A 16,231-nucleotide genomic window follows, 5' to 3' on the forward strand; every position below is an offset into this window, starting at 1 on the left:
GAAATACACTGTGGAGTAAATTAATGTTAATATGTGTTATGCCTATCCCTTCCCCCTATCTGGCCCCTCCCACTCCCCACCTCATGACTGCCCCCCTCAGAACCTCCAAACCATCCAACCCCCCCTGCTTCTTGTCCCCTGACTGCTTCCTACTGGGACCCCCACCTCTAACCGCCCCCTGGGATCCCCCACTCCCTATCCAACCCCCACTGCTTCCTGTCACCTGACTCCTCAGACCCCTATCCACACCCCCACCCCCTGACAGACCCCCCCAGGACTCCCATGCCTATCCAACCACTCCCTGTCCCCTTACTGCCCTCTGGGACCCTCTGCCCCTTATCCAACCTCCCCACCCCCTTACCATGCCGCTCAGAACACCAGGCCTGGCAGCTGTGCCACTCAGCTGGAGCTAGCCACACCGCTGCACTGCCCAGCAGGAGCTTGCAGCCCCGCCACCCAGAGTGCTGGTGGCAGAGCAAGCTGAGGCTGTGGGGGGAGGGGACAGCAGGGGAGGGGCCAGAGTCTAGCCTCCCCAGCTGGGAGCAGGACGATCCTGCAGACCAGATGTGGCCGGCAGGTCATAGTTTGCCCACCTCTGTAATATACCATTGACTATGGATATGTCTACATTGAGAGTTTACCCATGTCTTGGCTCATATGCATTTGTCCACGTGTTAGTCAAGCCTGCTGCCAGTCTACACTGCAGGGATGCACATGTGCCATACCCTACGTAGCTGTGTCCAGAATGACACTATAGCTACTTGTTGTTCCAACCCTGTATTCGTAGGTGTTTATCCCATAGTCCTTGGTGTCCTCTCCACATGAAGCTGTTCCATTGCTAGAACTTGTCTGTTCTTCCTCATTGCCTGTGTGGAAGTGCTTTCAGGTTGTGATACCGTAAATCAATTCTGGTTGTGCAACCTGCTCAAATTCTGTCTGTTCCAGCCTGGGGACAAGCTGTGGATCTGATTGATCAGTTGCCCCTGCTTGCTGGTGAATGGTTTATGCAGTGGAGTAGACATTCGGCAGGACACTTTATGGCATTTCATGAACAGTTTCATAAACAACAGTGTTGGTAGCAATGGCAAAGTGCCTGACATGAGGGTTTTCAGGAGCTCTAGACACTACCTGTTCAGAGAAGCTGGGTTCTTACTTCCTCCTAATAATATCATTATCAATGGTGTGTTGTTCTCTACTATTATTTTGGGGGACCTGATCCTAACATGGCTCATGAAACCATACTCAGACAACACTGGACCTGGCAGAAGCAGGCTGACCATGGAACTGCATATCCATTGAGCAGAGAGGCTTAGTGAGCTACCAGCATGGTCCAAGAAAATTTTCTCTTCCCAGAAATCTGAGAAATCATCTGGAATTTTTATTCCATGAGAAGTTTTCAGACATCATTGTCCCGGAGGGGAATGAAATCAGGATGACAATTAACCAAAGTTTGCATTATGAAGCGCACCTCTAATGACTGGTGGCTGAAGCAGTCTAGGGAGAAGTCTGGAGCAGAAGTCAATTGTGCACAGGTTGTCAGGTAGCTGAGAGGTCAATCCATATAAGAGGCTGTCCAGGGAAGTGGTCAGATTTCTCGCAGGGGTCAATAGCTGGAAGATCCAATCCAAGGGACTGAGTCAGCGGATTAGGGATGCTAGGTAGCAGGGTAAGATCAGGTGAGGCAGCAGGGCAACAAGGTAGGTCAGGCAAAGCAGCAAGGCAGTCCAGGCAGCAACCAGCAGGTAATTGTCTGTTGCTCAGACACCTTCCTTTTCCTGTTGGGGCCTCTGTATAGTTCAGGTACCCAATGGAGTGCTGCCTGTCCAGCCAATCAGGGACCTGGGGTGTAGTTGCTATGGGTCTGTAGGCCTTGAGCACTATGGTTATTGGTCAGGAATGGCATTTCAGTGCCCTACTGTGGCACAGCAGCTAAGGATGATGCCAGTGTGCCTAGGTTCAATACTGGGGTTCTTAGATAATCCCCATCAGGGCACCAAAGGCACAGGCTTATCTGGATGGACTCTGTGGAAGGCTCTGGCTTTTTCTGGAAAGTGCACATGATGGTATGGTTCCCAAGATTGCTCTTCCAGCCTGTTCACTTCCTAGTCAACAAGGTACCATATCTTCCCTCTTCATATCTGTGAGTCTAAGTTTTGTGGACCAGGTATTCATCGTGGATTTGGACTGGTGGAGGGGCAAGTTGTTTCCTTTGGGGAAAAGATTGTTGGGGAAAAGTTTAAGGAGGGTGATATGCAATACAGGTTGCACCTTAAGATATCGGGGAAGTTGAAGTTTGAAGGTTACTTGGCTGATCTGCCTGCAGATCTGGTAGGGACCTAGGTACTGGTGGTCCAGTTTACGAATGGGTCTGCCTGTCTTGAGGCACTTGGCCAATTTCCAGGGACTAGAGCATGCACTGCTTCATTAAACCCAGAACTTGCTATGGGTCCTGTTGTAGTGCTCAGGTAAGGCACTGTGAGTTTGGCTCCTGATGGAAATGTGGGCTGTGGGTCTGCAGGAGATGTTCCCTCTTGCAGTCTTATGAGCTGTTTTTGAAGGGTGTGGTTTTCTGCACAAAGTTGGTCCATTGTAAAGTTTGGTTTTCCACCTGCAGCCAAGTGATCTGCTCCTGGAGGCTCAGCATCCCTTGTGGCTCTGTACCTGTGAGTTCTATACCTTTTAGGGTAGAACAATCCTCGGTGGAGACCAGCATGGTCTGAGCAAACTGTAACGCCTGGTGGCCGAGGTGGCTAAGTGGCAGTCCAGAGCAGTAGTCAAGTGTGCACAGGTTGTCGAGTAGTATCAGAGGCAGTCTGGGGAAATGGCTGGAGTTTTCACAGGGGTCAGTTATCAGAAGGTGCAATCCCAGGGACTGGGTCAGTGGGTTGGGGAGGTGAGGTGGGCAAGGTTTCAGGGCAACAAGGTAGGGTCAGGCAGGAACCAGTAGGCTCCTTTTCCTGTTGGGTTCTTTACGTAGTCCAGGTACCCAATGGAGTGCTACCCGTCCATCCTATCAGGGGCCTGGGGAGTGGTTGCTGTGGGTCTATAGGCCTTTAGCACTAAGACTGGTCAGGGGTGGCCATTCAGTGCACCACCATGATGTAGCAGCTAAGGGTAACTCCTAAGAACCTGGTGAACTCAAGACCAGCGATCTGCAAATACCACTGGCTACACTGATTGCCCCAAACATCACTTGCCTCATCAAGAGAAAAAACATCACTACCTGCTGCGTGACCACAACACGACCTGCTGCACGAGCAATCATCTGAAATGGCCTATTCAGAGAGTCTAGAAGAATAAAAATGGACTTGCAATGGACATACCATCACCACAACATGGGACAAATGTCTAGCCAAAGAATTCAAATGTAACGTTGCCAGGATGAATTAATGACAGTCACAAAGAACTTTACCATTTTTTGAAGCCTCATGGATGTATAAGTGCTACCATAGGGAACAGCAAAGTACATTTCTGTACCAATAACAGGATGAATGAACTAAAAGCAATGACAGTTACAATTAACTTTACCAGTTTCTGCAGCCAAATAGGCTTGTAAGCAGTAGTTGATGGAAAAACCAAGGAATATAGCCACATTACATAGTCAATCCTGGCTTTATAAAAAAAAAGCATTACTGGCAAAATTCTGCATTCATGCATTCTAGGCCATGAATCCTGTACCTTTATAGGAAGGCTTAATTGGATACTATGTATGAAACAGAGTTTTGAGTTTACATAATTGTTTCATTTTTTCCCCTGCTGTTTGGCATCCATCTTGGGTAGTTTGTGGGGTGGGAGTGGCCGGGAATTCTTTATATATGGCTGTAGTTAACCAGCTGCCACCCAGGATAAAAAGTGTTTTTTGTGGTGTTTATTTTATTTTTTTCCACCTGGCATCCATCTTGGGTAGCTCATCGCAGGGCAGGGGCAGTTTGTAGGGAATGTCCCATAGGGGAGTCGAAGTATAGTACCCACCACTCAAGATAAACACTTGTCCTCCTGGAATCTAGCGTCCTCCTGCATGAAAAAAATTATTTGTCATATCCCCAAATCCTGCCCTAATATACTGAAGAAGAAGAAGTATTTGTCAATAATAATAGAAAACTTGATGATTGGTGCTTACCAGGCTGTGGATCAGGGCCGAACTCCCATATAGGACCTGAGGGGATCTGCCAGGACTGTCTGCTAACCGATCCTGCTGGGGGTCCTGACTGGGAGCACCAAGTTCTATGGGCAGCTCCTGTCACGCCTGCCTCTCCTTCCTCCTGGCTCACAACAAGACCCTCTGCAATCAGGAGGAAATCATGTCAGATGCTGTGTTTAGTGCTCAGACTGGTGCCAAGCACCATGCTGAGCTCCCCACAGCAGGGCATCTGTGGGCCATGTGACCAGTCTGGCAGTTGGAGAACTTTGCCTTGCAGTATATGGACTTGAGGTGTTTAATCTGCTCCCAGAATGGTACCACTGTCCGGTTGATGCCCTGCTCAGCTAGCCTCTGAAATCTTTTCATTGAGATGAATATTATGCAAGCTCCTACTAAAGTCATGGCTCTGGATCACCAGGCAGCACCTGGTGTGGTGCTTCTGGCAGCTTGCATCATGCTGGGGTTCAGCCATTTTGAAATGGCCAGGCAGGAATCTGATTTGTCAGCACAATCTCCATGCTCAAAAGGGGAGGGAGCAAAATGCTGTTCAAGGGAACATAAACAGTGAATATCTTCTGGCCCATAGAGAACAAGTGGGAGGGAACTGAGGGAGCTGAAAAGCAGGAACATACAGACAGGGAATTGTGGAAGTGACAGTGGAGGACTATGTTGTCTCAAGCATGGTTCACCTTGTAATTGGTACACCCACATCACAAAGTGGGTGAGTATTTAGATGGGTGACACACACTCTTACCCACACCCCCAAATGGGTGTGCTTTCTCATATTCTACAGCCCCTAGCCTAGATGCATGTCTAAGTGCTTCCAGTGTGAATGCTAGTAGCAAAAACATGTGGCTCAACACTCGTAAACCCAGAAGTGTAGGCATCCTCGTGTTATTTTGAAGGCCAATTTTATCAGCAACAGCAGTATCTAAAACCTTCAGGAAGTGCTGTCTTTCCATTACATGTGGTAAAACAGCCATGACCTCCATAGCTCACAAGTCACAATAAACGTGTTGGTTTCATCTTAGGCCCAAGTGGCCAGTTGCCCTAATCACAGACCTGAGCTGATTCACCATTTCTTTTTCAGTGAGACCTCGGGCTAAAATAGTAGCAATGTTGGAAGGTGGGTGCAGTTGGCAGGTGGATGAGGGAAGCTTGCCCAGCATCTGCCTGCACTAAGTATATTTATAGCCAGTGTGATTAGTTCCTTGGAACATTACAAAAAAAATATTTAAAACATAAATAAATCACCCCATTTTAATGAATAATAATAGGCTGTGAGCCTGGATACAGTTACTCATGCAATAGTCCTTATTCATGCAAGCATTTCCCTTAAACTCAATTGGACTATATGAGTAGGTGAAGATTATTCACATGAATACAGTTTGCAGGACTGGGTCCATACTCTTTGCAGAGCCCAGTGTGTAGGGCCCTCCCACTCATTTTGTAACTCATGGTGGGCTTTCACACACACAGAGGCCTTGTAGGATCAGACCCTCAGTCCTGAGCTGGAGTTCTGAAATGCAGCTTTTTGCCCAAGTGTCCTATTTTTTTAGTCAGACTTTGTGATTTGGAATCTCTTATGTCAAAAGGTGGTTTTTTGGACTATGCTCTTTATCTGCTTACATTATGCATGCTGTTTTTACTGCTGCTTACAAATGAACAGACAGACATCCTTTGATGTGGTGCATTACGTTTACATTTGATCTTAATGAGTACGTATTTTACTGGGATAAATGAACCTGAATGCTTATTCCTATCAGTCTTTTTTAGTCTGCTCAAAATAGCTTTTATATAATTGTGCCAGTAGATGGCACTAAATGTACCGTAGATTAACTAAGTGCACAGTGTATATTCCTGCCAGAGTGATTTTAACTGCATGCACACAACTTGTGCTTCTTGCCATAATGGCACAAGGACACTAGATGTAACTAGTTTAGTTTCTATATACATTAAGTAACAAGTCTCGGGATAACTAATATTGTGTGATTTTTTTTGTGTGATGTGTGCACCTGTCCATTAGCCACTAGACTGAGTCTACCACCTGACTTTGCATAGGCCACCCCAGTGGTTCATATAGACTGTCAGATTGTAGCTTTCTTTTGCTACTGACTGCAGCTTGATTTGACCTGTCAAACTACATGAAAAGTTTCAATATCCACATCTAGCCTCTGATCTAATCCACACATCGCCCCAGCCCCCCACAATGAATATTTGAAAGAGACCTGGCCAAACGTCAGAGACTTGAATTAGTTTCCAACTTTCTCTATGCATGTAATGAATGGTGAGTAGGGAAGTTTGATATATATAAAAATCATCAGGGTTGATTCAACTGCCCTGTTAGATAAACTTTTTGTCCTTGGCAGCCCTGCAAGAGAGCTTTTTTTTAGCAAGGCTTACTGCTGCTTGCAGCCTTCTATTTTGCCTTAAGTACAAACACTGTAATGCAGCCATGGACACAAATGGCCATGTTCCCCAGCTAAACTGCTACACATGCAGCATCAGGGATCACAATCTAAAAAGTGGACTTTTACTGCTTGAGCTAAAAGAGTATCCCCACTATCTGTACTACTGCTAGGACTTCAGGCCTTTGTGAGACAGCTACTTGAGGGGCAGCAAATGTATGATCAGAATTGATAACATATCCAGCAAGGACAGTGGGACAAATTCACACAAGCCACTATATTATATATTATTCTCTCACCCTTGCCCTATTAAACCAAGCCCAGAGGAGAATCAGATGCAACCGTCGTGTGCCAAGCAGCCACACATTTATAGGCAACTGGTTCCTGAATGGTGGATTTGAGCTCCTGTGGCCTCATACACTCCAGGACAACAGCACCTAAGTGGAGGGAATACAGTGTTCTGGTTTGCACTTATGAGCACCAATGCCGTATCTATGAACTGAATGGAACGTCAGACTTTAAAGGGTATGTCTACACTACGGGATTATTCCGATTTTACATAAACCGGTTTTGTAAAACAGATTGTATAAAGTCGAGTGCACACGGCCACACTACGCACATTAATTCGGTGGTGTGCGTCCATGTACCGAGGCTAGTGTCGATTTCTGGAGCATTGCACTGTCAGTAGCTATCCTGTAGCTATCCCATAGTTCCCGCAGTCTCCCCCGCCATATGGAATTCTGGTTGAAGGATCCCAATCCGGCTAGTGCACATGCTAGATGATGTCCATCAGCGGTTTATTTTGTTTTGTGTCCATTCTGAGTTGAAATAACGGGCCCACAAGGCAGACGCCCAGCATTTCCCCAGTGTCTGACAAAAACAAGTTGTTGTGCCAGGTGTTTGGTCTCCAGTACTGCAAACAGGCAGTTCAAAGGTCCAGTTCGGCAGACGCAGCAGGGCTAGGCAGGTTGCCTGCTCCATTGGCTCTGCCAGCTCCCAAACTGGCCCGCAGATTCTGTCTCCTTTCCAGCTACTATGCATTAGAGGCAGCTTAGGGAGGTTGAATCCGCTAGTCTGTCTCACCAAGTCGCTGATACTGCTGCAATCTCAATCCAGGAAACTGCGGACAACGGGAAACTACAGGGGCCGGTGCTGCAGACAGGGGCAAGTGGACGAAGAGGCCTCCTGGCAGTGCTCACTTAGCAATAGGGATAGCTGGACATGGCGGGATCATGCCACTGCTTCAGGAGCTGCTTGAGGTAAAGCGGGCCGCCCAAGCCTTAGCCTTGAGACCCTCATGCATACCCCACCCCCCTGCTTTCAGCCCCTCGTCTTGCCCTCGACCCTTGAGAAGATTTCACCAGCAGCAGAACAGCACCTCCGTGCACCCAACTGCTCAATCCCGTCATCCCGAGAAGCCCGCCAACCCCCAGCTCAGATGCCTTCACGCTATCCTCTCAGGCGCGCCCCACCCCCTGGCATCTGATCCCCTTCTACTTTTCTCCAATCCCTCTCTTGCTCCCAGCCTGCGAGCACCTTGCGTGAATCCCAAATCCCTTCATCCCTCCCTGCGGTCCACCCGCAGGCCCACCACCAGCTGGGCCCTCACCCCCCAGACCCCAACTATCGCCCTGTACCCTCGCAGTCTGGCCCCCTTCCCACACCTAGGCCCATCAATTTTCGGCCCCACCCTGGAACCCACTCCAGCCCCAGCGCTCATACCCCCCCTGAACACCCCTGCTTTCAGTGCCGAGTGCACGTCCCCACCTCCTCAAACCCGTTAGCCTCCTCAGCTGTTGAGCCCTTCTTTTCGTCCCCCAAACCCTCCTCGTGCCCTACCACCTCCAGAGCGCCGCTTCACTCACGAGGAAGTGTGACTCTGCATTCAACATCCTGTGAGCTGGTTATGAAAAGGAGGGCAAAGTGTAGTGTAGAGTGGCGAGACGTGAGGCGGAGATGTGACCGGGGAGTGGTACGGCGGGGGGTGGGGGAGTGCTCGGATGCGAGCGTGCCGGTGGGGCCCTCGGAGGAAGGGGTGGAGAGGACACCGAGGCCAGGGGTTGTTCCAGTTTTGTTGCCTACAGTAACAACCTAGCCAGTCTGCCTTTTAGTACCCTGAGGAGGACCACGAGCTAACGTTACCATACCATTGCTTCGTTATATATAGGCCAACTCACTATTCTCTTGCAGGGTTGTCAACGTGGGCCCAGATTTCCTGATACTGACTTCTAAATATATCAAATTGTGCGACCAAGATACTTAGTAATGGGTGATAAATATTTGTAATAAAGAGGAATCGACGAATAGAGAGGAAGTGCTCGCTGTCCTGTATGTTTTTTGGAAAAGGCAGAAACAGATTTACCGCCTTTACAGATGACAAAGTATCTAAAGAGATAGGAACTTCAAGAAAGAATGTACAAGCGGATCCCTGTCTGCTGCTGTTTGTAAGCTTGATGTGAAATAGGAAGGTGCAAGTGGTCCCTCCATTGAACAGGTTTGAAATTCATCAATGTCGGAATTGCAGAAACGATTTGCTGGAAGAGAATTTGGTTCATTAAGTTTATTCCTGATTGAGTCCGGATTCAAGGGCTACTCAGGGGGTTTTTTATGGTTATATGGGAAATTAAAGGTGTGACTCCATAGGGGGGGCTCGGTGACATGAATTGTGCAACTATGCAATGAAATATGTAATGAGCGGAGGCGATCGAGATGATGGTATCAGTCGTTCTTGTACCATCTGCTCGCTGTCATCGGTGCTGTCCTGGCTGGCCTTGCTGAGGTCAGCGGAAGGGCGCAAAGACAAAAATGGGAATGCTCCCGAGTCAGTCGCCTCCTTATGGTTATCGTAAAAATAGTCAGTAGTGGGATTGTCTGTATAAATGCTACTGACCTGAGCTCGCACCAACTGAGCCCCAGCCAAGGCACAATTTTTGTTTACGTGACTTCAAGCAAAACACGGGAAGACTCTGTTTATTGCTCGCGTCGGTGGGGGTGGGTTCCAACCACCCACTTTGAATTAGTTCCCAGACGTGCTTTGCATTGGCATGTGCTAATTTTGCACCCCAGCCAAACCTCCCCATTGTGTGCTAGATGTTTTAGAAGAGAGAGCAGACCAGTTTGTGCTCCCAATTACCTAACAGAGTAGACCCCAAGAGAAGGATTAGCAATATCTCACGCTAGGCCCAGAAGACAGCACTTGCCTTAGTTCCAGGGAAACAATTGGTGTCTGCTGGTGGTTTGTGGGGTGGGGGGAGGATCGCGCGAGGGAATTCAATCATGGAGACAAAGCCCCAACTTAGTTTTTAACTCGCATACTGAAGGCTTAATAATTCATTCAGAACCCAAAACCTTCTCACAATGTGTAAGGTCGTTTTCGTTGGCTTATGATAGTAAATAGACTTCGCCCAGGAGCCCTTCTACCAAGTTAGTCCCAGGCCAAGCTCGGCAGGCAAGCGCTGCATTTGTTTGCCATCAATGTATTTGACAAAACATGATGTTCCTGTGTGGTCTGTTTCAATTTGAGCATTGGAATCGCATTTTCAAGGTCGAGCCCAGTTTCGAATATTCAGGCACCCACCGGCATTTGCACTCTGCCAAGGCTGTTGCAACAGTGCTACATTGTAGCCAAGGAGAGGCACACTCTCGTGGGAATCAGCTTGAAAGATCCAAACACTTTTCCTCTCCCTTCCGTATTTTGTTAAACTGCTGCACGCGCCATTCAGCGGTGCAATGAAAGTAATTCCAGTGTGTGCGAGCGTGTGATCTACCCCAAATCGGCCTTGGAGATTCCTTTCCCTAAGACCCTTATAGGAATGGAGGTTGGCACATCCTCGCATTTCTATCCAGACCTCCTTAAAACCTTTAGAGTTGGACTCGTTTCCATTTCTAACCTCTTTGTCTTGTGCTATTTGTGAATCACTGTGCTATTGGACCAATATATTCAAGCAGCCAACGGCCGACAACCTGGATAGTTGGTTTGGAAATTCACTCACCCCCGGCTACCTTGGCGTGCTGCCTCCTTTTAGCCGCAAGTACCACATTGTAATGTGACTCCCTGTGCTGGCAGTGTCTTTCCCGTGAGCAAACGATTGACTAGCCCATGTGAGATCCCAAGTCCAATAACTGACTCTTACAGCCACCCCACTAAGAACACGTGTACTAAAAGTTCTAGTGTATAATTATAGAACTGCGAGGGGACATTGCAAGACTTCCTAGGACCTCGGGCCAGAGCAGGGGCCAGGTGTTAAAAGCACGATCAGGCATAGACGAATGGAGAGTAGGAATGTACAAGACAAGCAATGTTGGATCTGAATTATGCGAATCCCGTCCTGCCCGTTCTTTCTGACGACGGAGCACCTGGTGCTTATCATGCGACCCTTGATCCTAGAATGATAACTCTGTGAAGGGGCCTTCTCGAGTTCATCCTGTGTCCAGCCTGCGACCAAAGGCTCTGACAATTTCCATATGTATGTTATCTGTCATACAGTCGAGCTCTCAACTCAACATGAAATAACATTGTCCAAGTGCTCGCGCAGCAGAAGACTTAGGCTGCGACATCTTTGTGTTGCGTAAGGGACAATGACATGGGATACATCCCTTGAATGTGCTTCAGAGAATGCATAATACTTTAAACACTCAGGAGCTGATTCTCTCACAATGAGGGCCTAAAGGTCGATACATACATGATTTTGCACTCATTCTGGCTTTTAGAATTCAACTTGGTGCAGCCCCCCGTGTGGACACACTGGGTTTTGTCAGTTTAGGAAGGAATATGCCTTTAATGCTAAATCAACAGTGGTTTTTAAACTCCATTTCCACACTGCGCGTTATGCACAAGTTTCACCGGTGTGTTACAACTCTATTTTTTAGTGAAACCACTAGTGAATTTGTCAGTAGACAGCCCTTCAGACTCTAGACACCTCTAACAGATGCATGGTCCTTAAATGGGGTGTAACTGTACTTTATACTACCAAATAGTGATTTTATAATAGGGCTAGCGAAGTGAAAATAGGCCCATCGGTCTGATCTACTCCTAAAACTGTAGTAACTTGCTCGTTGTGAAGAGGGGTGAGGGCGCATGTATATCTTGTACACTGGGGCATTTGGATTTGAAAGAACTAGGTCAACCAACCAAGACAGAGAGGCCATACTGAGGATTCAGCTCTGACTGACTAAAAGATACACCATTTAGAATCGTAATTCTGCTGCTTCTCGCTACTGGGTGATTGGCAAAAAGACAGTAGTACCTGTTACTCTGTGCAGATTGGCAGAATGAGTCCCAAAGATTTAATGAGCATCTACTGGGCTCCTGGGATAGGCCTATGAAGGGAATGAGCGTGAAGCTATTCTATCTTGCTGTCCTGCTTGTATCATGTGAATCATATGCATAAGCAGGGATAGGTAAGCTGTCACCGTGGCGGTGAAGACTAGCACCTTGTCACTTGAGTGCTAAATTCCTGGCTTACTGACGGGACTGGAAAAAAGAACAGCCAATCTGCGTGTATGCGGTGTCCGGGTGCGTGGGTGCGCGCCACACCACACACAGCTGTTGGCTGAAGTCTCTGCTGATTATTACGCCGAACTCTTTCTCTTGTACTCGCATGCCTCTCTTTGTTCCCAACAATCAAAGGTCCAATAGGTTCGCGCTAGCTGAAATTGATACCATGGAATATAGTTCTTCAGAGTTGCAAACTTGTGGGCCGGAGTGTGTCTACACTATGCTTTGGTATAGCACCTAACACAATGGGCTCCACCAATCTGGAGTAGGCCTTACGTCGTTTATTTAGCGGAATATAAAACTCAACTGAATAATATCGTTTGAGAGAAATTTTTGTTCAACATTATTCTCCGTGCTCTTGCCTCGCTAGACTCAGTTTCTCTAGGATCTCAAACATATTTGAGATAGAAACACCCCCAATCCCCATCTCCAGCGATATTTGCCTTAGTGAAAGCTGCGAGAGGAGAGATGCCAGATTTTACTGCTCGATTTTACAGAACATTAGGACTATATCATTTAGAAGGAATATACAAGCGTAGACCAGCACAGTATATGAACAGTAGCACGACTACTACCTGGGACACTTGCTCCAAGATACATTTGCAGGACTTGGGAGATGCCAGGGTGGAGAATCACATGCTTACTATGCGTTACTTTCAGGCTTCTAACTGCTACTGGCACGCATTAAATGTACATTATTCCAAAGCCTTGTTTGACCTTCACAAGGATGAAAGGCGCAGATGGCATAGGCTGGCAGCAAAGGAAATTTGTTAAAGATTGGCAGATGGCTTCTTTTGTTCTTTGTTGATGTGGAAAGGGCCGGCCCCTAGAAGGGATATGGGGGGGAATGTGTCTATTTTTTCACTTTAAACTGTCATGTTGTGTTCTTCCTGAAGGACTTGTTGGAGGTCTCTTTTATTGAATTATTGCTGTATGGAATCTGCCAATAGCTCTACTGAGAGGTGGCATATTTGCATAATGTTAAACTAAAAGGACATGCTACTTTCTCCCACGATGGGATTTTTAGGTTCTGGAGTTATCATTTGGTGTTAAAATAAAATTTAAAAAACAACTCAGTTTAAAACTGTGGTGCTTAAGATGCTCCACCCTCCTGACTTCAACCAATTCAGTTCGTCAGCTTCTTGTGCTCCTTTGGACGCGATCCAATCAGTCCTGTCCTAATGAGGGAACATTTCTAATCCTACATGAAGAACGCCTACTGGGTCAGACCAAAGGTCCATCTAGCCTAGTATCCTGTCTTCTGACAGCAGCCAATGCCAGGTGCCCTAGGAAGGATGAACAGGTAACCATCAAGTGATCCATTCCATCACGTCTTCCCAGCTTCTGGCAAACAGAGGCTAGGACACCATCCCTGCCCATTCCTGGTCTAATAGCCATTGGATGGACTATCTCCATGACTATCTAGTTCTTTTTTGAACTCTGTTTATAGTCTGGCCTTGTAGAAACAGCTTGGCAAAGAGTTGCGAAGTGATTGACTGTGGCACGTGGTGTGAAAAACTCCTTCCTTTTGGTTTGTGTTTAAAAACCTCTGTGCCTATTGATGTTCACATTAGGTTGCCCAGTTCTATTGTATTATGAGAAGAGTATAATCAGCCTCTTATTTACTTCTTCACGACCGGTTTGATTTTTAGACGCTATATTACATATCTCCCTAGTCATTCTCTCTGTCCTAAATCTGAAAAGACTCGGTTCTCCTTAATTCTCTCTCATACAAGAACTTTATCCTGAACCCTCAATCATTTTGATTGCCTTTTTCTGAACTTTTCCGATTCCGAATTATATTCTTTTTGAGATGGAGGCAACACATCTGCCCAGTATTCAAGTCTGGATGTAACCATGTTATATAGAGAACTATGATAATTTTCTAGTGTTATTCTCCTTCCGCTATTGCTTAATGGGATTTCCTAACATTTTATTTGTTTTTGCTGCCGCATTTCAGTGCTACTCCTCTCGTCGGGGAGGAGTACAGACACTGGATTAAAGAGCCCTTTATATCGATATAAAGGGTCTCATTGTGTGGACGGGTGCAGGGTTAAATCGGTTTAATGCTGCTAAAATCAGTTTAAACGCGTAATGTAGACCAGGCCTTAGTCCCTCTTGTGACCAGCCGATACTGGATCTAAAATATCTACCTAGGGGAGAGATATGCCTCAAGTGCTAGAGACCTGTGTTTTTGGAACAGCAGGTTCTGAGTTTTGCCCCCAGTGTTGCAAATTCACAGCCACAGCAGACTCATTACCGCATGTTTCATGTGATCATCACATACAAAGGAACAAAGACTACCGTGCTTTTATTTTACTCAAAGCCATAAACAATACCAGCCCCACCACTACCAGCTCTTCCAATTATATGCAAAGTTCTTTCCTGTCCTCCATTGATTGTTTTGCAGAGGAAATAATAAATTTGAAAAAAAAAATTACAAATAGCAAATTAAAGTAACTTTACAATAGAAATAAAGAGCTTGTGTTTAAGCTGAAAATATCTCTAACAGCAAGCTTCATATTTGTCTTTTTCTTTTAATCCCATTTCTGCAGCAGAAAGACAGGGCTAAACCGCAGAGAGAAAGGGGCAAAGGCCAAGAGCCCTTAAAAGCACAGACAGGGACCAGGAATGAAGCCAAGCCACGGTACAGTGCAATCAGAGGGCTCCAGTGTTATAAAGTGACTTGGAATTTAGGTTTTACTTGGAGTATGTTAATGGAGACAGTAGAGGGGAGTATCCTGAGACCTGGGAGCTACATCCCTTCAGAGGTTTGGAGCGGTTGTGTGCTGAACCTGGGAAGGCTAAGGCCACACTGAGTGTGTAGGATGGGCCATGTGTGTCTGGGAATGGGGAGAGGTCAAGTAAATCCACTGGGGAAAGTGCTCAGCCCCTGGAGAAGGGCAGCAGGCATGCTTAGCCCTGGCAGGAAGGGCTAAGCACCCAAAGAGAGGGAGTACAGTGAGACCCTGGGAGAAACTCTGCATGGAAGCTGTCCTGTGGAGTGAGGGAGTGGCCTTGCATTGCTCATTAGCACCTCCCTCTGGCCAGTGCAGTCATGAATGAGTGGCACGAGTGCAAAGCAACTTTAGACTATAAGCAGCTAATAAAGCTTTTCCACTTTACAAGTAATTGTAATTAGCTGATGTAAACCTAGAAAAGCCAGACCACAGGGAAGAAGAGTAAAATGAGCATGCAGCAGTATGGAGAAAGGCAATAATGTGACCAGTTTGGAAATGTGTTGATCACATTAAGTAAATTATAGGGGTACGGATTTGTTGGCCTGCGAGGCTCTCCCTTTAACAACATGGGCTTTGTTTCTTTAAGGCTGGAAAACGCATGTGTCCCCAGAAGGGAAGACAGGCAGCCTTCTCTTACTACTTTACAGAAAGAGAAGGCAAAAGAAGCACAGGTTTTGCAGGAGGAGTGTCACAACCAAAAGATGGATTTACAAGCTCAGGTACAGTGACAAAACTCTTACATGGTAGATGTGCTCCTTGGCTTGTGAGACATCTGCAACAGTGAATTTTGTTGTGGTAGCTTTTTGGAAGAATCTGTTGCTAGTTATTTAGAAAATGTAGCAATAAAAAAAAAAGGGAATGAGCATACAATAAATGGCCCCATTACCCCTCCCCAAAGAGACAGCTGTAATTCTAGTTACTCATATGGTAAATATTATTTCTTCTGAATTTATTCATTAGGGTGAGAGAGGGAAAGCACACACCAGAGGTCAGAGGAATAAATATCAGGGAGGGAGAGGAATTATTTAAGCTCAGTACCAATGTGGACACAAGAACAAATGGATATAAACTGGCTATCAGGAAGTTTAGACTTGACATTAGATGACGGTTTCTAACCATCAGAGGAGTGAAGTTTTGGAACAGAGTTCCAACGGGAGTAGTGGGGACAAAAAACATATTTGGCTTCAGGACTAAGCTTGATAAGTTTATGGAGGGGATGGTATAATGGATAGCCTAATTCTGGCAATTAATTCGTCTTTGACTACTAACGGTAAATATGCCCAATGGCTTGTGATGGGATGTTAGATGGGGTGGATCTGAGTTACTACAGAGAATTCTTTCCTGGGTGTCTGGCTGGGGAGTCTTGCCCACATGCTCAGGGTTTAGCTGATTGCCATATATGGGGTCAGGAAGGAATTTTTCTCCAGGGCAGACTGGCAGAAGC

General features: G+C 46.5%; 1 protein-coding gene and 1 long non-coding RNA gene across 2 annotated transcripts in view; one reads left to right on the top strand and one right to left on the bottom strand.

The window, feature by feature from the left end:
- Nucleotides 1–16,231, top strand: part of FAM184B (family with sequence similarity 184 member B) — a 101,302-nt gene that overhangs the window by 64,811 nt on the left and 20,260 nt on the right. Inside the window, exons 8-10 of the mRNA XM_032800811.2 lie at nt 9,958–9,972; nt 14,602–14,693; nt 15,374–15,506. Coding sequence (XP_032656702.1) covers nt 9,958–9,972; nt 14,602–14,693; nt 15,374–15,506 — 240 coding nt within the window. The remainder of the gene's footprint in view (nt 1–9,957; nt 9,973–14,601; nt 14,694–15,373; nt 15,507–16,231) is intronic.
- The window catches only part of LOC116836838 (uncharacterized), a 36,968-nt gene that overhangs the window by 16,938 nt on the left and 3,799 nt on the right, over nt 1–16,231 (bottom strand). The window lies entirely within an intron of this gene.

This window comes from Chelonoidis abingdonii, chromosome 5 (assembly GCF_003597395.2).
Source record: "Chelonoidis abingdonii isolate Lonesome George chromosome 5, CheloAbing_2.0, whole genome shotgun sequence".
NCBI classification, from domain to species: Eukaryota; Metazoa; Chordata; order Testudines; family Testudinidae; genus Chelonoidis; species Chelonoidis abingdonii.